Source organism: Meriones unguiculatus, chromosome 10 (assembly GCF_030254825.1).
Source record: "Meriones unguiculatus strain TT.TT164.6M chromosome 10, Bangor_MerUng_6.1, whole genome shotgun sequence".
Taxonomy (NCBI): domain Eukaryota; kingdom Metazoa; phylum Chordata; class Mammalia; order Rodentia; family Muridae; genus Meriones; species Meriones unguiculatus.
The window spans coordinates 33,318,258-33,343,104 of record NC_083358.1 but is presented as its reverse complement, the minus strand read 5'-3'; the positions used below and the strand labels follow the sequence as shown (position 1 = coordinate 33,343,104).

The window sequence follows — 24,847 nt, the reverse complement described above, 5'->3', positions numbered from 1 at the left end:
TCCCCTATTCCTCAGACTAGGGGAGCTCCCTTACCCAGACAATCTAGCTCATCTACTCACTTGAAGACTGAATTCATCTTCCTCTTCTGTGTCCTAGTAGGGAAGTCCCATCAGGAGGAAGCGATCAAAAAGCAGGCAACATAGTCTGTGTCAGAGATACCTTCTACTCCCATACTGTTGGGACCATCGGGCTTATGTTCTTGGGGTCTGTGTATTATAGTATGTCTATCCTGTACTACATGCCTAAAATCTGCTTATAAGGGAGTATGTACCATGTGTACCTTTCTGAGTCTGTGTTACTTCACTCAGGGTGATCTTTTCTAGTTCTACCTATTTGCCTGCAAATCTCAAGATTTCATTGTTTTTAATGGCTGAGTAGTATTCCATTATGTAAATGGAATACCACAGTTTCTTTATCCATTCTTCAGTTGAGGGACATCTAGGTTGTTTCCAGATTCTGGCTATTACAAATAAAGCTGCTATGAACATGGTTGAGCAAATGTCCTTGTTATATGGGTGAGCATCATTTGGCTGTATACCCAGGAGTGATATAGCTGGTTCTTGAGATATGGCTATTCCCAGTTTTCTGAAAAAAGTGCCAGATTGATTTCCAAAGTGGTTGTACAAGTTTGCCCTACTACCAGCAATGGAGAAGTGTTTCCCTTTCTCCACATTCTCAGCCAGCACGTGTTGTCACTTGAGTTTTATGATCTTAACCGTTCTGACAGGTGTAAAATGGAATCTCAGAGTCATTTTGATTTGCATTTCTCTGATGTCTAAGGAGCATTTCTTTAAGTGCTTTTCCACCATTCGAGATTTCCTCAGTTAAGAATTCCCTGTTTAGCTCTGTATCCGATTTTTTAATTGGGATTATTTGGTTTGTTGGTGTTTAATTCCTTGAGTTCTTTATATATTCTGAATATTAGTCCTTTGTCAGATGTAGGATTGGTAAAGATCTTTTCCCAATCTGTAGACTGCTGTTTTGTTCTATTGATAATGTCCTTTGCTTCACAGAAGCCTTTCAGTTTCTAGAGGTCCCATTTATTTATTGTAGAACTTAGAGCCTGAGCTGTTGGTGTTTTGCTCAGAAAGTTGTCTCCTATGCCAGTGAGCTCAAGGCTTTTACCCACTTTCTCCTTTAGCAGATTTATGTATTAGTTTTATATTGAGGTCTTTGATCCACTTAGATTTGAGTTTTGTACAGGGTGTTAAATATGGATCTACTTGCATTTTTTCTATAGGTAGATAACCAGTTAGACCAGCACCATTTGTTGAAGATGCTGTCTTTTTCCATTGTATGGTTTTGGCTCCTTTTTAAAAAATCAGGTGTGCATAGGTGTGTGGGTTTATTTCTGGGTCTTCAATTCGATTCCATTGATCAGGCTAGCTTCAGAATCATAGAACTGCCTGCCTCTGCCTCCTGAGTCCTAGGATTAAAGGGGTGTATTACCACACCTGGCCTATTGTTAGGGGTGTTTATTTTGTTTTGTTTTTACTTTTAGCCACCATCTTTTTTTTCTACCTCCTACTTCTGAGTTGTCTTTCCAGAACATAATCACGTGTTCTCAGATCAGTGAAGGGCTGTTTCTAGTATTTATGATGGCAGGCACATTGTGTGGGATGAGACTAGCCATCCATGGATTCATGGAATGCAAGGACTGTGTCTTCCCTGTTTTTATCCTTTTAGTCCCAGCCCCTGCTGAGCAAAAGGTGTTTAGAGTGTTTTCAGGCAGAAATAGTATGTTTTACTCTTAAACTTGTATAACTTTTTGTAGCAAAAGAAAGTAACTTTTCATCATGAATTCCCATTTTTCTAAACAATCCTGCTTATGTAACAGAAAAACTTGGTCTACAACTACTTGCATGATTATAAATATTCTCTCTCTCTCTCTCTCTCTCTCTCTCTCTCTCTCTCTCTCTGTGTGTGTGTGTATGTGTGTGGTATACATGTGTATATGCCCCCTGTGGGTATGTAGAGGCCAGAGCAGAATATAGAATGTCTTTCTCCATTGCTCTCTGCCTTATTGTCTTGAGATAGAATCTTTTTACTGAACCAGACACTGGCTGTTTTAGCTAGCCTGGCTACTTGGGATCTTTCAGGATCTGGCTCCCAATGCTGGGTTTACAGCGTGCCCAACCTTTTATATGAGTGCTGGGGATTTCAACTTGGGTCTTCATGCTTGTAGAGCAAATACACTTTCCCACTGAGCCATTCCCCTAGCCCTGATTTCTGTAAATTCTTGAGTGACCCTCCTTTGGAAATTCAGTGTAGTTTCTATCATATAAAAGACATCTTTTATTATTAGACAGGATCTAAGATATTAGTATAATAAGTTTTTCAGCAACAGACATCTGTAATTAGGTATTTTATTTGAAACATATTAAACTGCCCCATATGTTTAAATAAAGAAAGGATATGATTCATTTTTTTAATCACAGAAGGAACCTTTGAAAATGTTGCACAAATTTGTCAAATGTATTTCTGTAGAGATAAGAACTTACAGCTATGTTTTTAAACATTGATTAGACGCCTGTGGCTTACAAGGATATGGTTTAACAACCAAGTTTAAAATATGTAATACCTGATAAAAAGGAATTGTTGGTGCTAGTAAGATGGCTTAGTGGGTGAAGCACTTTCTGTGCAAGCCTGATGACCTGGATTCAGTCCCAGGACCCATATGATAGGAGAGAACTATCTGAACATTGACCAGTGGCCTCCTTCTGATGCCATGGCATACACTTGTTCACACACACATACACACACACACATAAAAAAACCAATCATAATGTTTTTAATTTAAAAGGAATTATTGACTGTTAGTTCTGTTATCCAGAGATATCTTTATGTTGGAAACCTATAAAAATAAGGATGATTCTTCATTGTGCTCTGAACACCATTAAAACCATATTAGCAAATTTGAGTAATTGAGTGGCCAAGATCTTGTGTTAATTTCCTTTCTCTTTTCCTCTCTTGTAGAACTGCCAGTGCATGGCCAGCATTCCTGGTGGTTGATAATGTTGGAAATCAGCCATTTGACCTTCTCCAGCTTTGAGTTGTTAAAAATGAATAGAATGCAAGTTCAACTCCACATTATGAAAACAGTACTCGGAAAATTTAAAACTATCTAAATGATTGTCTTTGGTTGGGCTGTGTTCTTAGCAAGCAGAAGCCTTGGCCAGGGTCTGCTGTTGACTCTCGAGGAGCACATAGCCCACCTACTGGGGACAACAGGTGCCACTACTACTATGGGTAATTCCTGTATCTGCCGAGATGACAGTGGAGCAGAAGACAATGCTGACACCCACCAGCAACAGGCTGAGAACAGTGCAGTCCCTACTGCTGATACTAGGAGCCAACCTCGGGACCCTGTTCGGCCTCCAAGGAGAGGCCGAGGACCACATGAGCCAAGGAGAAAGAAACAAAATGTGGATGGGTTAGTGCTGGACACACTGGCAGTAATACGGACTCTTGTAGATAAGTAAGTATCTGACTTACTGTTGCCTCCAGTGTCGTGGAAAGTGTTCTGCCAGGAACCACCACTTGGACTCCTTCCATTCCTTTAAGATACATTTGCCAAGCCTTGTGCTCATAGGCCAAGAGAGAATACTTATTTCTCCTCTGATGGCAGAGTAAATAAGGTTGGATGTTTTCACTTGCTATAATTTACTCCTGTCTGGAAAAGTTTGAACATTTCTGTACAGAAAACTCTAAAAATATCTTCATGAGGGAGTAGAGTAACTATGGAGTGAGTCTGAATTACTTGCTTAAGTAGGAAATGAAAAAATGTTTTCTTGAAGATTCATTACTGTGTTTGCTGATCTCTTCCACTGACTATATATTCACGATGAATAGTCTTACCAACAGTATAGCTGCATGCAACTTTTGTGGGCACTTAAGGACAAAGGGCAGCGAGAGTTTTACTTTTCTCTCCTATTTTACTATTTATTGTTTAGCCTGTTAGATCCATTTGAAGAAATTGTAAGTTGAAACTACAGGGCACACCTGGGCCTGTGTTTTCTTTCTCCTGCTTTGTCTAAAAACAAAATCTCAGTCTAAATGACAGTGAAATTAAAGGGCATTGTTCAAACTGAAAAAAGTCCAGTTTAAGATGTTTAGTAAGTGCACAAATTTTAGACCGTGATAGACCTAGATTCCGAATCTAGCCCATTACTAACTTTATGTCATTGAACAAGGTACTACTCTAATCCTTTCCTTTTTTAGTAAGAATTTTTATTCTTGTGTTATTTGTATAAATGGTCTGGCATGGTGCTTTATATCAAAAAAAAAAAAGAAAGAAATGAAATGCTCATTAGATAGGAGTTATTTTTTAAGTTACTTTAAGTTCTCTCTACATTATGCCTTGCTAGAAAAATAATAGGTATTTAATTATATTAAACACAGTTTTGTTTAGTTCTTTAAAAATTATAAGGAAAAAAACGCCACTGTGTACCTGTAATATACAAACAAATCCTTAGAGCTATATTAGACTCTTCACACAATACTGAAGTATTTGTTGATCTCCAAGAATAAATAATTTTGGGAGTTAAGGATATTTTCAAGTGGCTAGAGCACTTGCCTAATATCCATTAAGCTCTTAATGAGGTCCAACCTCCAGTAACACACACACAGAAAAGAAGAATCTTTCTTTAAAAAGTTATCCTTCATACTATAGAATTATAATGGAAGATTATCCTTTCCAAATAAGTAAACCACAACAATGTTAATTATGCACATTGAAAAGACAGGTGCAGAGTAGACTTTGCTGTATTTAAAAGGAGGTGTCTAAGGAGCAAGGTAGAAGCCTTAGCTCCAAGTTGCAAGTAAACAGGTTTTTTTTTAATTTTTATTTTATTTTTATTAATTACAGTTTATTCACTTTGTATCCCAGATGTGGCCCCTCCCCCATCCTCTCTCACTCTCACCCTCCCTCCCTCCCTCTTCTCCTATGCCCTTCCCCCAGTCCAATGAGGGGAGGTTCTCCTCTCCTTCCATCTGACCCAGTCTTATCTGGTCTCATCAGGACTGGCTTCATGAGCAAACAGTTTTTAAGTGTCCTTGTTAATTAAGCTCATAATTCACATAAGAGGCAAGTGCACCAGGTGGTGTTGGTGCATGTCTTTAATCCCAGCACTGTGGAGGCAAAGGCAGGCAGATCTCTATGAGTTCGAGTCCAGCCTGGTCTACAGAATGAGGTCCAGGACAGCTGAGGCTACACAGAAAATGGGGGAGAGGGGTAGTGTTTGTTGGGGATTGGCAAGTACTATATGCTTGAGTAACAAGGTAGCTTTTACTTAAACCTGTCTGCATGAAATGATAATATAACTTCTGAGATTGGAAAAATAAATATATGTGTGTATTGGTAAAGATAGCAAAACAGAATTCAGACAGTTCATGAATATGGATATGTAACTTTTTTTTTTTTTTTCTCACTTCAGAGGCTTAAATATAGGGCCTGTGGACACTAGGCAAGTGCCCTGCCAGTGAGCTAATCACCATCGCTTTTTGTATTTGTTAATGTTAAGTTACTACTATTGACCTTGAACTTGGTATGCAGCCCAAGCATGTCTTGAACTTGCAATCCTCTTGTCTTAGCCTCCAGAGTAGCTGGGATTACAGGGGTGACCCAGGTTTATAGTTTAATTTTATTATATTTTTATTGTTCTTTTTTATTATTGTGTGTATGATGCATGAATGTGTTGTGTGCATGCAGTCATGTATGTGAGTGCAGGCACAATCTTGCTATAGACATAGGTGTGGTGGTCAGTAGATAACCCTAACTGTACTCATCTTCTCCCATGCTTGAGACCTGTCACTTTTGTTGCTCTCACTGCTATCACCAGTTTAACTGCCAGTTTAACTGTTCAAACAATGACTGGCCCGGCTTGAGGCCCATGCCATGAGAGAGAGCACATACCTAACACTATTAATGATATTCTGCTATGCTTGCAGACAGGAGCCCAGCATAACTGTCATCTGAGAGACTTCACCTAACAACAGATAGAAACAGATGCAGAGACCCACAGCTAAACATCAGGTGGAACTTGGAGAATCCTGTGTTAGATGGGGAAGAAAGATTGAAGGAGTAAAGTATAGGAAGAGAGTTTTTATGCTATTGGTTTCTAGTTCTCTACAATTTGATTTTGAAATAAATTGCTTAACTACAACATGCTTTCTTGTTGTGGTGGTTATCTAATCTTAATCCTTTGTATTTTGTTCTTTGGTTCTAGAAGTTTCTCAGATATTATTTCTTTGAATATTTTAGGTATTAAAAGTGAATCCTCCAGTATTTTTCCCTGTATGTATATGCTCCCTGCCCCCTTTTTGAGACAGGGTCTTGCTGTGCAGGTTAGGCTGAACTCAAACTCATGATTTTCTTCCTGCCTCAGCCTCTTGAATGCCAGAGGACAGGCACATAAAACCACACGTGTCTGCTGGTGTTCTCTTCTAATTCATTTGGTTTCTCTTTATGACATATTTGGATTCTTTTTTTTTTTTTTTTTCCGTTTTCATGTCTGATTCTTCATTTTTGTTAGGCTTTTTTGTTTTCATGTCTTTTTGTTTTGTTTGTTGAGTCAGGATTTCTCTGTATAGCCCTGGCTGTGTTGAAACTCTGTAGACCAGGCTGGCCTTGAACTCAAGAGATCCACCTGCCTCTGGCTCCCAAGCCCTGGGATTAAAAGTATTCAGTGCCACCCACCCCTCCAGTTGATGTCCTTCTTATAGTTATCCCTGCAAATAGTTATTTTTAAATAATTTTAAAATTTCTCTCATTTGCATATTTGGAGTATTGACACAACGATCACATTGTTAATGATCTTAATATGAGTTATTTTTATGTGTTTGTAAATTGAATTTGTACTCTCCCTTTTTCTCCCTCTCTTTCCTGAGACAAAGTCTCACTACTATGTAGGCAGGCAGGCCACAGTCTGAGATCTTCCTCCTTCAGCCGCTTAAATTGCTTGATTATAAGCATGTGCCATCATACCCAGCTACAGATTCCTTCTGGGTTTTTCCTCAGTTGTGTGTATATCTTTATGTCATGCATTCTCAAAGGGGCTGATGTGCTTCCCCAACCTCCAAAAAAACTTTACTGATACTTTGTACATAGCTAAGGCCTGCAGCATACATTTTGTTTTGCCTTTTTTTTTTTTTATTGGTCACTGGAAACTTACACTTTATATCAGTTCTAGCTCAAATTATCATCTTTCTTTTTTAAAGATTTATTTATTTTATTCTATGGACATGGATATCTTGCCTGCATGTACAGATATATACATCATATCCATGCCTAGTGGGATGGAACCTCTGAAACTGGAGTTGCAGATAGTTTTGAACTGCCATGTGGGTGCTGGGAATTGAACCCTGGTGTTCTAGAGGAGCAGCCAGGGCTCTTAACCACTGAGCCATCTCTCTAGCCCCTATCATCTAACTTTCTTAACTCCTTTCATTGAGAGGGATCTGTGCCCCAGATTTACTTTGTTCGATGTTTCCACTCTTCCATAGATGAAGCTTTTGTCCTATCACCTAGCAAGCTGAGTGTCTCTAGCCTGCCATCCAGTTCCTAATCTACAGCCTAGCAGCCCTCTGGCTTACCTTTCAGCTGTCGTCAGAAATGTCTGCTCTGTTTCTGCTTCATGGGGCCTCTATCTTTGAACGCAGAGAAGTGTTTGTATCCTTTACCTCTACATACAATTGCAATACTCCTTTTCCTTGTTGGTTGCTAGCTCTGCATTTTATTATTTTTCTCTTCCTTAATTTTATTTTCTGCATCACCCACCTCTACATATCATTGTAGTTCTATGTAATCAGTAGTAGATAATCATTCTAGTGATCCAGTTTCAAGCTTATGTTTGCTTGTATCTGGATGGAAAGAATATCTATAGAGAGGGGTTTATATAATTAAATAAATATTTTTAAGAATGTTGATCTCACTATTATGTTTGAGGCCATATGTAAATCTACAGCTGCTTCTGGCTGTTAAAAAGTATTCCTTTGAAAAGTATTCCTTGAAAAAAAAAAAAAGAAAAGTATTCCTTGAAAGTCTTGAAAGTACCATATTTTGTTGTATTTTCATATGGTAATAGTTACTTAAATAAGCTTTTAATTATTGAAAATATCCGTGAAAAATAGCAAGAATGTGCATTAATATATAGATGTATGTAAAAGTTTCTCTAAATATGTTAGCTATATGCATATTTGACTTTATTATTGACATATTGTTCTTTGGGAATGCAAGCAATAGTTATATTGTTTTTATTTTATTTTTTTCTTTTGAGACAGGAGCTCCTGTCTCTTTGTAACCCAGGCTGGCCTTTGAACTCAGATCTTCCTGTCTCAGCCTCCTGAGTGCTGAGAGTGCAGGCATGTGCTACCATGCCCACCGAAAGCATTTGTGTGGGTCAGCGTTGGTGGGGGTGCACCTGGAACGTGGAAGTCAGAGGATAACTTTGGGAGGCTCCTTCTACTGTAAGATTTGAGGGTGGAACTCGGGACATCAGGTTTGCTCAGCAGACACCTTAGCCCTCTGAGCCATCTCACGGGCCCCAAACATCTTTTAAGCAATAATCAACCCATTTTGTGAACAGACATGGGAGTATGCCAACAATAAGCACCTAATGAGCATCTAAGATGAACAGCGTAATTTCCATATCTCAGAGTTACTTCAAGGATTAAATGACTTAAGACAGTAGTTTTTATGTTTGTTTGCTTGTTTTTCCAGTAGTAGGAAACAGAGATCCAGGGCTGAAAAGATGGCTCAGTGGGTGTAAACTGCTCGCTGCATAGCATGAGAGAAGACCATTACCTGGCAAACTAAGTAACCTGGTTCTGAATCCCCAGTACCCATGAAAGCTAGGTGCATCTGTAACCTGGCACTGCCAGAGTGGAGACAGGTGGATGCCAGGGTGCTCCCTGGCCACCCAGTACAACTGCAGCAGAGAACTCCAGGTGCAGTGAGAGACACTGTCTCAAGAAGTAAGGTGGAAAGAGATAGAGGAAGACATCAACCTTTGCCTCCACATACATACACAGTCACATGCACACACATATGCATATGCAAACACACAAACATGCACACAAGCACGCATGCATGTGTGTACACACACACACACCTGCACACAAGCAGAAATCCAAAACTTAGAAACAAAAGGTGAGTCCTTAAGCAATTGGAAACATCATTGATTGATGGAAAATGTCTCAAAACTGAAGCTCCACTGAAACACTTCTTTAGGATTCCTGTAGTGACAGTGTGAAAACCCCTTAAGACATTTCATTCCATTTTAGAGAAGTATTAGATAATTTCCTTTGCTTTATTTTTGGATTTTTCTAATACCATCTTCAGAAGTTTAAAAAGATAGTGATTTTTTTTTTTCAGAATAAATCTTCTAAATGCAATGTATCTGTAGGCCCTTAATTTCTTAGGCCCTCAATGGAATTGCCATCTCCCATCCTAACACCTCTTTAAGGTAAGTGTGAGACAGATGCTGTTGGCCTTCCTGTCACATTTCAGCTGGCACTGGGCCTTGAGAAATAAAGTTGAGAACTTTAGTCCCTGGCTTTAGGACTGTGCTTCTACCCCGGGGCACAGAGTCTATTGTTTGTGTCCCTATCTGCTCATCTTGCTTGGGAACCATCACAGACCATTACTGGGAAAGAGCATATATGGCAGACATTTGTTCTTACAGTTGTAGTTTTGGTTGTCTCTTCTGTCTCTTTCTTGGTGATTTCTTCTGTCTATTTTAGCTCCATACTTCCAGTTTGAATTTTATTTGGAATTATCATTTACCTAAGTTTAATGTCTTGAATGTTTGTTTTTCAGTGATCAGGAACCTCCTTATTCAATGATTACATTACATGAAATGGCAGAAACAGGTATTTTAAATTTTTTATTTTTAATACTGCATGATGAATTAATAATAATAATAATAATAAATGTATGGCCACTTTTTTAAAGATAAAAGCTCTCAAAATGCTCATATGTAACAGAAAACATCCGGAGTGTATGGAAATCACCTGTAAAGGTGTAATAGGCACCATATATTGCATCCTCAATATTGAAATGCCCATCTGAGTGATGGTTGTATTTCATTTGAAATTAAGAGATAAGAAAATTTATTTTTTTTATTTTATTATTTTATTTTATTTGATTGTATTTGTCCTAGAATAGGGAGGAAAAGTATTTGTCCTTCACCATCCTAGGTATCACACTAAAACAGAGCCAAGTGCTGACTTGACTTAGGTAAGTCCTATGCGACAAATGAGATGCTTAAAACTACTTCAGTCATAATCTGAGAATCAAGGCCATAGCTTAAATTTTTTCCAAATAAAGATGCCTGTATTAGCGATCTTTACCAGACACCTGTAACAGGGTTTTGGCCCCATTGTATCAGTAGACCCGTGTCAACTTCTAGTTTCTTAAAGCTACCACATAAAGGCCTAAAGTGTTTGTGTGTTAATGTGAAGTCCTTTTGTATGTTTTCATAGTAGTGGCTCCATTACATAATCTTCTTGGTTTGCCCTTAGATGAAGGATGGTTGGATGTTGTCCAGTCTTTAATTAGAGTTATTCCATTGGAAGATCCACTGGGACCAGCTGTTATAACCTTGTTACTAGACGAATGTCCATTGCCCACTAAAGTAAGTTAAACTGATCTTTATGGACCTGTCATCTGTGCACAGGACGAATAACCACAGAAGCATTTGTTGTACTTTATATACTTGAGATCTGCTTTAATGAGAATCATGAAAATTTTTATTCCTAATGAAGTGTCATATCTATCAATAGGTTTTACTTTAGCATTTTTTAAATGTTTAAAGTAGAAACATTTGTACTTGCAAGGACAGTTTTCACTTGAAAACTAGAAGAAAATGAGCCAATTTTTTTTCTGTCTATAAGCAGCTTCCTTATAACAAAGATTTTCTATTAAGAGGAAAGGTTTTGTTCTGTAAGCCTTTTTGAGTCCCACTCAGGCACTTAGAGCTTTGAATAGCCTAGTTTATGCTCTAAGTAGGACACAAATATTAAAATTTCATTGCTTTGCCCTGTACCTTCATCAGGCTGCCTCCATGCACACATTTTGCTTTGCTTTGCTTTGTTTGAGACGGTATCACTATGTAACCTTTATGGGAACTCACTTTGTAGACCAGGATAACCTTGAACTCATAGAAATTTGCCTGAGTGCAGGGATTAAAGGAGTATACCACCATGCCCATACATACTTTTAAAAATGTGGGTTCTGATACCTTTTTTTTTTGCATGCTGAAGCCTTAGATACTTGAGCTCTGTAATAGAAAAGCATGAACAGAGAGAAATGTCTTTAGCCTAGTCATTGTCAGCTTGGTCATTACCTATGCTTAAAGCAGTTTCTATTTTTAATTTGCCTCAAAAATTGGCGGGATTTATTCTTTCTTGATAGAGCTTTTTGTAAACCAAACATAGTAATACATGCCAGTAATCCCAGCACTCATCAGGTTTAAAGCAGGAATACCAGGAGTCCAAGGCAAGCCTTGGTGGTTTGGTTACATAGCAAGTGTAATGGCAGCCTGGACTACGTGACACCCTGTCTCAAAAAAAAAAAAAAATTGGATATAGTGGCTTATACCCATAATCTTAGCATGTGGAAAGCTGACTTAGAGGACTGTATGAGCTCAAGGCCAGCCAGGACTATATAAGGAATAACAGGGCAGCCTTGTCTTGGGGGAAAAATAACTTTTTATTTCAACATCACTAGGTCATAATTGTATTTTGTTTTATGTTTTAGGGTTTGTTGTTTTAAGCCAGGGTCTCACTGTGTGTGTTTGGTTTCTTTTTGAGACAAGGTGTTGCTGTGTGACGTAGCCTTGTATAGCCCAATTTAGCCTTGATTGTACAATGCTCATGCCTCAGCCTCCCGAGTCCAGAGATTTTAGGTATGTTCTAACATAACCAAGTTTATTAAGCATTGATATTTGAATGGGTTTAGGCTGGTTAATGAATCAAGAGTATAAACTGGACTTGATTGTACATACCTGTAATCTCAGCATTCAGGAGGCTAATGCAGGAGGATTGCCACAAGTTCAAGGCCAACCTGGCTACATACTAAATCCCATGATCTATAGGGCTTTTTGTGTGACTGTTATACCAAGACTCAAAAAACAAAAGTATAAAGTACGTATTGGCTATAACTGGTACATTTTGGATGAAATGGAACCTGACACTGAGAAAACTTAATCAAGAATTTTCGATCAGTAATAATACCACTAAAGCAATTTTATAATTTTATTTGATCATTCTAAGTTTATTGAATACCTTTTTATAGCTTTGTTTCTAGGAAATTCTCTTAGGAAAATAACTTGCAGAGTTATATTCATCAAATCTATTTGTAACTTTTTTATAGGATGCACTCCAGAAATTGACTGAAATTCTCAATTTAAATGGAGAAGTAGCATGCCAGGACTCAAGCCACCCTGCCAAACATAGGAACACATCTGCAGTCCTGGGCTGCTTGGCTGAGAAACTAGCAGGTAACTCTAGTACACACCACAGAAGAGCCTTGTGTGTTTGACATTGAGACATCTGCACTACAGACTGTTGTCCAAACCTATTATAGCAGAAAGAAGGAAAGAAGCTGCCTTTTGTGATGTACACCAATAGCTACAGAACTTTAAGACAAGAGGATTAAGAGTTCAAGGCCAGCCTCCCCTGCATAGTGAGTTAGAGACCAGCTAAAACTATGGGATACCCTTTTTTAAAACAAAAAAGAATGAACAGAAATGGACCAAAGAACCAGGCATGGTGGCTCATGCCTTTAGTCCCAGTATTCATGGAGGTAGAGGCTGGTGGATCATTGTGAGTTCAAGACTAGCCTGCTCTATAAAGTCCAGAACAGCCAAGGCTACACAGAGATACCCGGTCTCAAAAAAAAAAAAAAAAGAAAAGAAAAGAAAGAAAGAAGAAATTAACTAAGAGTAAGAAAATTACTCAAAAGACCCAGTCAAATGCAATCTAATTTAGCTTTGTTGATTTTTCAGAGAGATTGAAGATAAATTTGTCATATTTATTTGCTTAAATGACAGGAAAATGACTAAATTTAGTATATCAAATAATTATTATATTCATTTATAGTAATGTATATTGCCCACTTTAGAACTATTAACAGCAAATGTCATGAGACTATCTCAGCCAGTTACTTTATAGATAGTGAGAGAAATAATGGATTCAAAATCAGAACACATGTTCTGGTCCAGACTGTCGTGTCTTCCAAGGAGCCCTTTCTGGTGGACTCCCTTTCTGTTGGACTCAGTTGCTGAGCTGTGAAATGGGAATGGTAGTAGAAGCAGCCTGAGAGAGGAGGCCTGAGTAATGTGCATCAGAGTACAGAATACAAGTAAAAACAATCTGATTGTCATTAGTTAACAATTTAAAATAGCATGACACTTTTCATTATATTCAGTGTTTTATGTGTTTGTCTAGGTCCTGCAAGCATAGGTTTACTTAGCCCAGGAATACTGGAATATTTGCTACAGTGTCTGGTAAGTAAGACATCAAAGGTGATTATTCTCAGAGAAAATTGTATGTTTTTTTCCAAATTACTAGCGTAGTACCTGGTGCCAGAGGCTAGAGTGAGTTGTGAATTTTATGTGTAGGTGTTTCCTGGTTGTTTATTTATCACGTCCTATGTTTAGAGACAGATAGAAAGAAGAGAGAGACAGGGGGGAGAGATGGGTAGGAATTTATTACATGCAAATAACAGTTGTGTTGTTCTAGTTTTAAATTTAGTCATAGATAGCTACTAGGACTTTTTGTGTGTCCTTACAGTCTACCAAATAATAATGGAGAACACACCCTACCATACACTCTCTCTTATACACACACACACACACACACACACACACACACACACACACCGTGGAAACAAAATTACACGTATTCCAACAGCAGGCCAGGTTCCCAGTGTATATAAATCTCTGCTCCTGCCCACCCTTCCCTTTACTGCTACCACATTTAAAACTGTTGGTGGTGAATTGTTTGATACATCACCAATGAAGTCTGTGGTTTGCTGAAGCTGTGTCTTTCTGTTGCTCACAGCACTTGATTGCAGTCTTGACTAGCCTGTGTTTCTATGTTATTTTTGCAAGCCTACTGAGCATTGGCCTTTTTAAAAACTCTAGTCTAAGCTGGGCAGTGGTGGCTCATGCCTTTAGTCATAGTACTTAGGAGGAAAGGCTAGTGGATCTCCAAGTTCAAGGCCAGCTTTATCTACAGAGTGAGTTCCAGCACAGCCAGAGCTACACAGAGAAATTCTGTCTCGGAAAAAAAAAACAAAAAACAAAAAAAAACACAAAACAACAACAACGAAAACTCTCTAGTCTAAAAGAATTCATTTTTTGGTGCCTATATAATATGTGCTTAAAGTAACCTTTACACAGTTCTGAGTGAATACTAGTAGATACCAAAATAGAAGGACAATTATTTACCTTCACAAAGTTTACTGTAAGTTAAAGGATTAGAACCATTCAGACAGCAGTTAACTTCCACTTTATGATGGGGTGTGATTAAGGGCAAAATTACTTCCTCCAGTCTGAGTGCTGTAAGAGCTCTGAGAAGGTGAAGTGGGGTGGGTGTAGGTAACAGTGGGCCTGTGGGAATCATGAAAGAGACTTCCTGATGAAGATGGGGCTTAGCCAGCTCATGACACAAGATTAAGATTAGGAACTCATAGTGAGTTTCTTGGCTAAAGCAACATAGATAGAAGCCTAGTGACAGTTATCGGATCAGAGGAGGCAGTCTTCAGAGATAGGAGACATGAACTGGAACACCCAGGCAGGAGGGTTAAGATGTGCAAGACTAAAGATGCAGGGGCAACAGTGCTGTGATCTTTGCAGAACTTAAACAGGCACCATAGAAATACATAGGGATACACTCGTGTTCCACAACAATCTGCAGGTTCCCAACATAACTAGGAGAAGGCAAGAATGTGAGAAGATAAGATGTTAAACATTTAGGCCTCTCTTTAAGTGGGAACTCATGTGATGTAAGCTCAAATGTAACTCAAGATCATACTTCTTGTCTGTCTCCTGTCATCATCAGCTTCTGTAGAATTTCCTGCAGAAACTAGGTTAAAACTAAGATATCGCTGGTCCTGGTGGCACCCACCTTTAATACCAGAACTCAGGAGGCAGAGACAAGTGGAGCTCTGTGAGTTTGAAGCCAGCCTAGTCTACATAGCAAGTTCCAGAACAGCCAGAGCTACATAATAGACACTGTCGTAAAAAGCACACAAACTGGGGAGATGGCTCAGAGGTAGGAACACTGGCTGTTCTTCCAGAGGTCCTGAGTTCAATTACCAGCAACCACATGGTGGCTCACAACCATCTACAATGAGATCTGGTGCCCACTTCTGACATGCAGGTGTACATGCAGACATAATAAATAAATAAATAAATCTTTTAAAAAGCACACAAACAAGCAAGCAAACAAAACCTAAGATGCTAACTGATAGTCTTTATTTATAATTGTGGAACTGGTATTATTTCTTTTGGGGGTTCTAAAAAGGTCATTTTAAACTATAATTTTAGTTTTCTTTTTGTCTTGTTTTAATGAGTGTAAGCATAAATAGTATTTTAGTTAACAAAGCCCTAAAACAAATGTTACTAAGTCTAATAGCATAACACATGTTGTGAGATACTGCTGAAATATCCTTATCTATAAATTAACACAATGACTTTTTGAAACTAGATTAAGAGACTCTTATCTTGATTCTTCATTAGCCAAATACATAATCTGCCATATATTAAGCAAGAATATGAAATTGATACCTTACTGCCTCTGCAGGGGGTGACTTTTGTTTTTATCTTTTGTTGTCTTTCAGAAGTTACAGTCCCACCCCACTGTCATGCTTTTTGCACTGATTGCACTGGAAAAGTTTGCCCAGACAAGTAGGTATAGTGACTTCTTGCACTAATGATCTTTGTTGGTTGTAAAAAAGTGAGCCTGCACTTTGAACTACATCAAATGTACATACATTTTGGTTTTAAGACTAGCAAAGTATATCAAGAACAAAAACAAAGATTGTTCTCAGCTAAGATTCATGCATGGTGACTATAATTACTTCCATAGCTAAAACTTCAGCAATAAGGGGGTGGGGAGAAGGCTCAGCAGTTAAGAACACTTGCTATGCAGTCATGAAGACATGACTTTGGATGCCAGCACTCAAGAGCCAGGCATCCCATAAATACCTGTAACCTCAGCTCTGAGGCAGACAAAGACAAGAAGATTACTATGGCGTCCATCCCAGTCAAGAAAATGCAAGCTCCCAATTCAAGGAGTGATCCTGCCTCAAAAGGGATGGTAGAGAGTGATAGAAGAGGACATCCAGTGTCCTCTTCTGGCTTTCATGCATGTCTCACACATGTATGCATATATTCACACAGACATAAACACACACATAAACCACACAAAAAAATTTAAAAAATAATTGGAGTGACATGAAGTTGGAGAGATGGTTCAGCAATTAAGAGTACTTGATGCTCTTCCAGAGGACTGGAGTTTGGTTCCCAGCAACAACATTGTTGAGCAGCTCACAGTTTTTGAAACAGGATTTCTTTGTGTAGAATTGGTTGTCCTGGACTTGCTTTGTAGACCAGCCTGTCCTCATACTCACAAAGATCAGCCTGCCCCTGCCTCCTGAGTGCTGGGATTACAGGCATGTACCACCGCACCAGGCAATAAATAAATCTTAAGCTGGGCATTATGGTGTACACCTTTAATCCCAGCACTCAGGATGAAGAGGCAGGTGGCTTTCTTAAATTCAAGGCAATAGTCTGGTCTGCGTAGTGAGTTCCAAGACACCCAGAGCTACATAGAGATGGTCTGTCTTAAAAAAAAAAAAAAAAAGTAGAATAATAATAATAATAAATAAAATTAAATAAATCTTTAAAAAAAATACTAATGAGCTTGCCAGAAAGTAGCCACAGCTCTTTGGTTGTGTCATTCCTAGAAAGAAGCATTAATAGAAACCTAATCTAGTCTCCAATTTTTCTATTGTCTCTCCTTATTCCTTATCAGCACTAACCTGCCCACCATACCCTCCTCTTTCATTGTTACCTAAGGAATTCATCTTTCCAAACAGGTGAAAATAAATTGACTATCTCTGAATCTAGTATTAGTGACCGACTGGTCACGTTGGAGTTGTGGGCTGATGATCCTGATTATCTGAAACGTCAAGTTGGCTTCTGTGCCCAGTGGAGCTTAGACAATCTCTGTAAGTAGGGGTTGTCCTTTATTCAAATGGTTTCTCCTTGTATATATAATATTTTTATCTTATTTCTGTTGAACTGGGGGTAGGTATGCATATGTATAGAGGCTAGAGGACAAATTTCAGGTGTTGGTTCTCCTTTTCTACTATGTGGGCTCCAGGTTATTAGACAAGTAGCCTTACCTGCTGAGCCATCTCACCAGCCAAATTCTTTACATTTATAAATCCGTGTCTTCAGTAGGGTAAACAGCCTTGCTTTTGCTGTAATGAGTGAGAGTTCTTCTTAGTAAGCTTCTCTATACTCTAATAAAAAAGTATTCTAGGCACCTTCCAAATGAGCGTTAACGGGAATGCTTCCAACTTCAGCATTCCCAGTTCACAGGCCTTTACCGACACCTGCCGAGTCAAATTCCTTAACTATATAGCTCTGTCCAAGAACGCACACTTTTCCTTACTGTCTACAACTAGGTCCTGCTAGCTCCACTTCTGGCCATGTTCATACTTGTACTTTCATTTTATGTGTACATGTGTGGAATTTTTGTTATCATGTGACAAAATGTCTGACATGAATAACTTCATGGGAAGAATTACTTATTTTGGTTCATACTTTTATAGATCTTAGTTTTCTGTAGCAGGAAGGTGGGTAAAAGAGCCAAATCAGGGAGGCCAGGAAACAAAAAAGCCAGAATAACTTTGTTTAAAATTTAATTTAATATAATTTTTAGGGATAGATCCTAGAACGTTGCTCCTGCTGGGAAAGCATCTACCAGTGAGCTATGTCCCCAGTCTGTTTACCTTCTTTGTACTCTTGTCCTTACTTCAGATGGTCTCTTCAAACCCTAATTAATTCTTAGACTGTGGCAGTTGTTTTTAACATTTTTTTTTCATTTTTTCCTTCCAAAGGCTCTTGTAATACAAACCAGGTTGCTTTGTTATTACCTATCTCTGTTGCTAGCACTGTGCTAATGCACAGGTGAACACATAACATTCAGGTCTTGCTCTAACATGGAACACAGCAATATAGTGTTAGCTAAAGAGTAATTCTGAGTAAATCAATTTGGAAGCTGGGCATGATGACACATAGCTATAATCTTAGCATTTGAGAAGCAAATGTAAGAGGAACAGAAGCTCAAGGTCATCTTCAGCTACATAGTGAGTTTAAATCTAACCTGAGCTACAGTAGATGGTGCTTCAAAAAAAACAAAACCATCTAATCCAGGTGTTATAGTACACGCTTTTAATCCTGTGCTTGGGAGATGGAAACAGGTAGACCTCTGTTAGTTCAAGAATGACCTGGTCTACCTGGCAAGTTCTAGACCAGTCAGGGCTACATAGTGAGACCTGAACTTTGGAATTTTCTTGTCACTATAATAGATACAGAGACTGGAAACACCATGCTCACCGTGCTGCCTTTTTTTTTTTTTTTACATTTGCTTAGCCTATGGAATAGTAGAGCTAAGATGCTAAGCCCTATGAGTTTTTCATTCCTTGACAAGTGTGACAGCTAGAGATGATAGTAGTAGTTTTCCCTTTTTTCCAAACCATTATAGCCTGCTTTAGGAAATATGATCACTTTTTCTTTTTCAGTTTTAAAAGAAGGTCGACAACTAACCTACGAGAAAGTGGACTTGAATAACATTAGGGCGATGCTGAACAGCAATGATGTCAGCGAGTACTTGAAGATCTCACCTCATGGCTTGGAGGTAAAGCTTTCACAGACCTTTTCAGGGCTAAGATTACTTTGTCCCCATTTTTCGTGCCCTGCTTAAGAATAAGAGCAATGTCTAACAGAATAGGTAGAATATTTTCTTGTAGCTGAAGAGTGATTAGAGGTAAAAGCAGTAAGGATAGAGAATGCTTCTAGATGTTAGCTATTCTGTTACATCTCACATGTTACAGCTTCTATTGTAGCACTGCAGTGCTTATGACTGGTTTAAATATGTCTGCATTGTTTGTTTTTAATGCTCACAATTGCTGAATGAGTGCTCTATTACTGAGTTACAGCCCTAGACAAATATATGTTTTAAACCTTTAAAAAAAATCGTTATATATTTGAATGTTTTGCCTGAATGTATGTCTATGTACTGTTTGCTTGCCTGGTGCCTGTAAAGACCAGAAGAAGACATCGGATCCCCTGGATCTGGAGTTACATTTGTGAGCCATGTGGATGCTGGGAATCAAACCCACATGCTTTGGACAAGTAACCAGTGCTCTTAACTGCTGAGCTATCTCTCTAGCTCTGTATCTGTTTTTAATCTTCACCATTTTCCTTAATTAAAAGTACAATGTCAAGTGTTTCCCAAAGAAGTTGCTCCTGTATAAATGCCCACATAACAATTCCACTGGACCTGGTGCTTTTCTCATATGTTGAATATTGCCAATAATGCAGGTTGGAGGAACACTGCTTATATAGGAGAATAACACAGTCCTTAGCATTTCAGGATTGAAGTACAGTTTAAACAATAGTTGCCATATCCCTTCTGTCATTTTTTTTTTGCTTTGGATTATATGTAGGTAACATGTAATCCCTTCCCCATCTTTATCTAATGAAGGCAATGTTTGTGCATTTATAAAGATTCTGATTTCAAAGCAAGCTCTCTACATACTGAAAAACAGAGCCAGGAATTTTGACTAGTTGAAGTTGCAGCCATCTTTGAAAACCTGAAAGTCAAACTAAAATAATAAAAGGGCTGCCTCCCTGAGTTTTATGCTTTTGTACATCACTGAAGATGGACCATGGTAGCCCCACCAAGAGCTTAATAAGTAAAAGGCTGTCCAGCCTTCTCTATGCCAGTTACGTGGTCTTCAGGCACTGATGGATTGATTTGTACTCCTTGGTTCTGCCAGGCTCGCTGTGATGCCTCCTCCTTCGAGAGTGTACGCTGCACTTTTTGTGTGGACACTGGGGTGTGGTACTACGAAGTAACAGTGGTCACTTCTGGTGTCATGCAGATTGGCTGGGCTACCCGAGACAGCAAGTTTCTCAATCACGTGAGTACCTGGGGTCAGCAAAGGAAGCAGCAGCAGCTTGCTTCTGGTGGATGGGTAGAGATACTCAGATGTGCTTATTTTTCAAATAGGTTTGCTCAGTGACTGGGTGGTGCCCTATTCCTCACAGTCATTTGGTGTACTGTTTCTAAATAAGAAACAAATGGAAATACTTCTTAGCCTCTGAGTTTTTTCTTGAGTTATAAGTTCACCTTAATTTCCTATCTAGAATTTGTCTTTATGGCTTTTCTGTAGTCCCAGCCATATCTGGGATCAGTTATCGCATTATGACAAGGGATGATTTTTTTTCTTGTTTTTGTTTTGTTTGTTTGTTGAGAAAAGCTTTCTGTGTGTAGCCCTTTTATCCTGGAACTCACTCTATAGATCAGGCTAGCCTCAAACTCAAAGAGCCACTTGCCTCTACCTCCCAAGTGGTGGGATTAAAGGGGGACACAACCACCGACAAACTGCCAACGGATGATTTTTACCTTGAGATTAAGCTTTGGAACCTTCTGGGGACTGGAGAAATGACTCAGTGGTTAAAAGTGCTTCCTTCTCATCCCAGAGGACCTGATTTTGGTTCCTATAACCTCATAAAGCTGCTAACAACCACTTGTAATTTCAGCTCCAGGAGATCTAACAGTAAAACTCTGCCCCCCTATGGGCATCCACCCACATGTGACACATACACACTAACATATACATAAATAAAAATGCATCTTTAAAAAGAAACCTTGAATAAATTCGCTTTCCATAGCATTAAATACTGCCTGACTTTTCTCATTTGACTTTTACCTTATAATTAATAGGCACATTTAATTTCAGTATTTTTTTGTCTTTGTTTATAGAAAGTTCTAAAGTAAAGGAAAGTCTAAATCTGCTATACTAAGCAGGCCTAGGATACCACTGAGTGTGGGAGTGTTACAGGTCCTTCCGTCAGGTGGATGCTTTTCTCTTTAGAGATAAAACCTAGATCATCATATGGCCCAAACCTCAAACTCATGGTGCTCCTTCTACTTCAGCCTCCCAAGTACAGGGATTATAGGCCCTCACCACCCCACCTGTTCAGACATACCCTTTTAAAACCTAACCCTATTGGTTTTCTTCTGTTGGTCAAATTGGAAGACATTTGAGCTTCTTTGAGAAAACATCAAATGGCAGTGAAGCTGGTGCAACAGGAAGGGCCCTCAGTCCTTGGGGCCTTCTGGGCAGTTCTAGCCAGCTTCCTCGATTCAACAACTAAGGTTGAATCATGGTTGAGGCTGCAGGGCTTGTGAAGATAAAGCCAAAGACAAGTGAATCCCAATCACCAGGGACTGCCTGGTCAAGAACATGAATATATGGTCCCTAGAAGCTGTGCCCAGTTCTACATAGGGTTTTTATACAAGAAAAAAAAAGCGAATTAAGTCTGGGGGGAAAATAAGCTATTTGAAATCAGTTCAACTTTGTCTAGGACTATTTTATAAAACTCCTTAACTAGTAAGAGACTACCTCTAAGAAGAGGGCGAATGGGCAAAGCTAATGGGCAGGTCTGGACTCCAGTCTGCTGTTGATTTTGTTAGGGAACCTGCAGTGTTTGGAAGCTTAGCATTATTTTGAGCTGCTGTGTAGTCAGAAGTGACTAGATCTGGAAAACAATTTCATTGTCTAGTTTCTAACACTGATTTATCAGTTATATGGGTACTAGCTACCTGTTCCAAATAGAATCCTAAAGTGATTTCTGTTTTTAACATTAAAAAATAATCTTGAGCCAGGTGCAGTGGCACATACCTTTAATCCTGGGGGAGTAGAGGCAGAGGCAAGTGGATCACTGTGAGTTCAAGGCCAGCCTGGTCTACAAAAATCAGTCCAGGACACCAAGGCTAAAATAGAGAAACCCTGTCTCAAAAAAACAAAAAACAAACAAAAACAAACAAACAAACAAAAAAGTTAAAAGAAAAAAATCTTGAGCCAGATGTGGTGGAGCAAGCCTTTAATCCCAGCACTGGAAGAGGCAGGCAGATCTCTGTGTCTACAGAATGAGTTCCAGAAGAGTCAGTGCTACACAGAGAAATCCTGTCTCAGAAAAAAATAATAATAATATTAAGCTGGACATGATAATGCAAGTCTCTCAGGCTAAGCTACATTGTAAGACCCTGTCTCAAAACAAACAAAAGAGCCCTCTTTCCAGTCTATCATCTTATTTCCACAACCTTTTTTTTTTCAAGTGTTTTTCCCTGACAATTTACATTTCAAAGGCAAGAAAAATTGGGACTGAGAAAAGGAAATAAAGAGTAAGACTGAATTCAATACCATTGTTATTTTACAACAGATTTTTACTTTCTCCCCTAAAACTGAGGAGAATCTGAAAGGATTATTTAATCTCCTCATTTGAAAATGATAAAATAGTCCAGAACTAAAGAAAATAGGGATTGTAGCATTGAAGTACCTTCTCTCTATATTTTTCTATTAAAAGTTTCTAGCAGTCCCACTAATAACAATGACTGTTAGCTTTTATAATGGTCCCTGAAACTTGTGGCTAAAACTGTTTCTGCCATAGAGTTGTAGATATTTGGCACATCAAAATAAGACTAAAAGAATTTTTCTTTCCCCTAAATTGTGATAGACTTTTGACTTTTTAGATTCTCTCTCTTCCCTCACCTCTCTCTCTCTCTCTCTCTCTCTCTCTCTCTCTCTCTCTCTCTCTCTCTGTGTGTGTGTGTGTGTGTGTGTGTGTGTGTGTGTGTTAGTTTGTGCACATTAATGCTGGTACATTTGGAGGCCAGAGGAAGACATCAGATCCACTGCAGCTGGTTAAAGTCAGTAGTGAGTCCCCAGCATGGTTACTGAAAACCAAGTTCAGGTCCTTTGAGAGAGAAAGAAGCTCTCTTCACTTCTAGCCCCAATTTTGACCTTTTTTGTTTTTAAAGAGAGTTGTTTTCCCTAATTAGGAACTGTTTGAGTTCCTGTTAGAAGAAAGCTGTTTAAGTCAGATAGGATGTCTTTTTTCAAATGTAAGCTTTTTTTGTTTCCATGATATTATTTTTATAATTATTAATCTTTCACCTGTATAGACAGACTACAGTTTTATGGTATATGTCATTCTATGAATACACTTTTTTCAAGATGAGCATCCAACATGACAGGTCTCTCACATCCTTTTCCATTTAAAAAAAAAAGGGAAAGCATGATGGTTCAGGCCTTTATTCCCAGCACTGGGGAGGTAGAGGCAAGTGGATCTCTGAGTGTGAGGCAGTCTGATGTAGATACTGAGTTTCAGACCAGCCAGGAATACATAATGTAAGGGAGGAGGTTACCAAACAGAGTAATACCTGTCTGTAATCTCAGAACCTGAGAGGTGGAAGGAGGAGAATCAGAAATTAAAGGACAGCCTTGATACATGAGAGCCTAAAGAAGAGGCAGAAGCAATGGATCTCTGAGTTCTAGGCCATCCCAGTCTACATAGCTATTTCCAGGACAGCCAGAGCTACATAAAATAGAGAGATCTTGTCTCAAATACCAAAAAAGGAGGAGAAAGAGGAAGGAGGAGGAAGAGAAGGAGTAAGATGATGTACATTTTAAATTCTGGAAGTAAAGACAATTGTATGTGGACATTTTTTTCATCATAAAGAAAGAAATGAGTTTTGGAGAGATGGCATAGTTGTTGAGAGCTCTTGCTGCTCTTTCAAAATACCTAAGCTCAGTTCCCAACTAAGGTAGCTCACAACCTGTAACTCCATTCCAGGAAATCTGATGCCCTCTTCTGGCTCTATAGCTACCCCACACACATGAACATGCATACACACACATAAATAAATTTAATAAAATAAATCTTCAAAAGGGGAGGGGGTTAGAGATTGCTTAACTGTTAGGGACACTTGCTACTCTTCTAGAAGACCCCAGTATGATTCCCAGCATCCACACAGCAGCCCACAACCATTTATAACTCCAGTTACAGAGATCCTGTGTCCTCTTCTGGCCTCCAACAGCACCACGTATGCATATTATCACATATATAACATATACCTGTAATCCCAACACTTGGGAAGCAGAGGCAGGAGGATTACCATCAGTCCAAACCAAAGTTGGTCCAGATAGTGACTTCTGTGCCAGCCAGGGTTGGGTAGCAAGATAGTTTCAAATAATAAATTATAAGCCAGGCACAGTGGCGCACACCTGTAATCCCATTACTCAGGGAGGCAGAGGCAGGCGGATCTCTGAGTTCAAAACCAGCCTGATCTACAAAGTGAGCCCAAGACAGCCATGACTACAAAGATAAACCCTGTCTCAAAGAACAAAAAATTAAATTAAATTAAAAAAATAAAAATAGGGGCTAGAGAGATGGTTCAGACGTCTGTTAAGAACACTCGCTGAACAGAATTAACGAAATGTAACTAATGAGAAAAAAAAAAAAAGAACACTGGCTGTTCTTCCAAAGGTCCTGAGTTCAATTCCCAGCAACCACGTGGTGCCTCATCACCACCTATACTGAGAGCTGGTATACAGGCAGAAATCTGTGTAAATAATAAATAAATAAATCTTAAAAGAAAAATAAAACCCAAATAAGTATAAAAAAAGTTACAAATGTTTAAGGATATGTCTGGGTCATTGGAAAGTAAAGATAAATGGGGCCAGTAAGCTGGCTC

At 38.8% G+C, this 24,847-nt stretch overlaps 1 protein-coding gene across 4 annotated transcripts in view; it reads left to right on the top strand.

The window, feature by feature from the left end:
• Positions 1-24,847, top strand: part of Rspry1 (ring finger and SPRY domain containing 1) — a 55,590-nt gene that overhangs the window by 14,475 nt on the left and 16,268 nt on the right. For all 4 annotated transcript variants that reach the window (XM_021654977.2, XM_021654976.2, XM_060392193.1 and 1 more), the window contains 9 exons: positions 2,978-3,479; positions 9,819-9,871; positions 10,523-10,635; positions 12,375-12,501; positions 13,451-13,509; positions 15,849-15,915; positions 17,109-17,240; positions 18,822-18,937; positions 20,082-20,225. In XM_021654977.2, coding sequence (XP_021510652.1) covers positions 3,130-3,479; positions 9,819-9,871; positions 10,523-10,635; positions 12,375-12,501; positions 13,451-13,509; positions 15,849-15,915; positions 17,109-17,240; positions 18,822-18,937; positions 20,082-20,225 — 1,161 coding nt within the window. In that variant the 5' untranslated portion in view covers positions 2,978-3,129. The remainder of the gene's footprint in view (positions 1-2,977; positions 3,480-9,818; positions 9,872-10,522; positions 10,636-12,374; positions 12,502-13,450; positions 13,510-15,848; positions 15,916-17,108; positions 17,241-18,821; positions 18,938-20,081; positions 20,226-24,847) is intronic.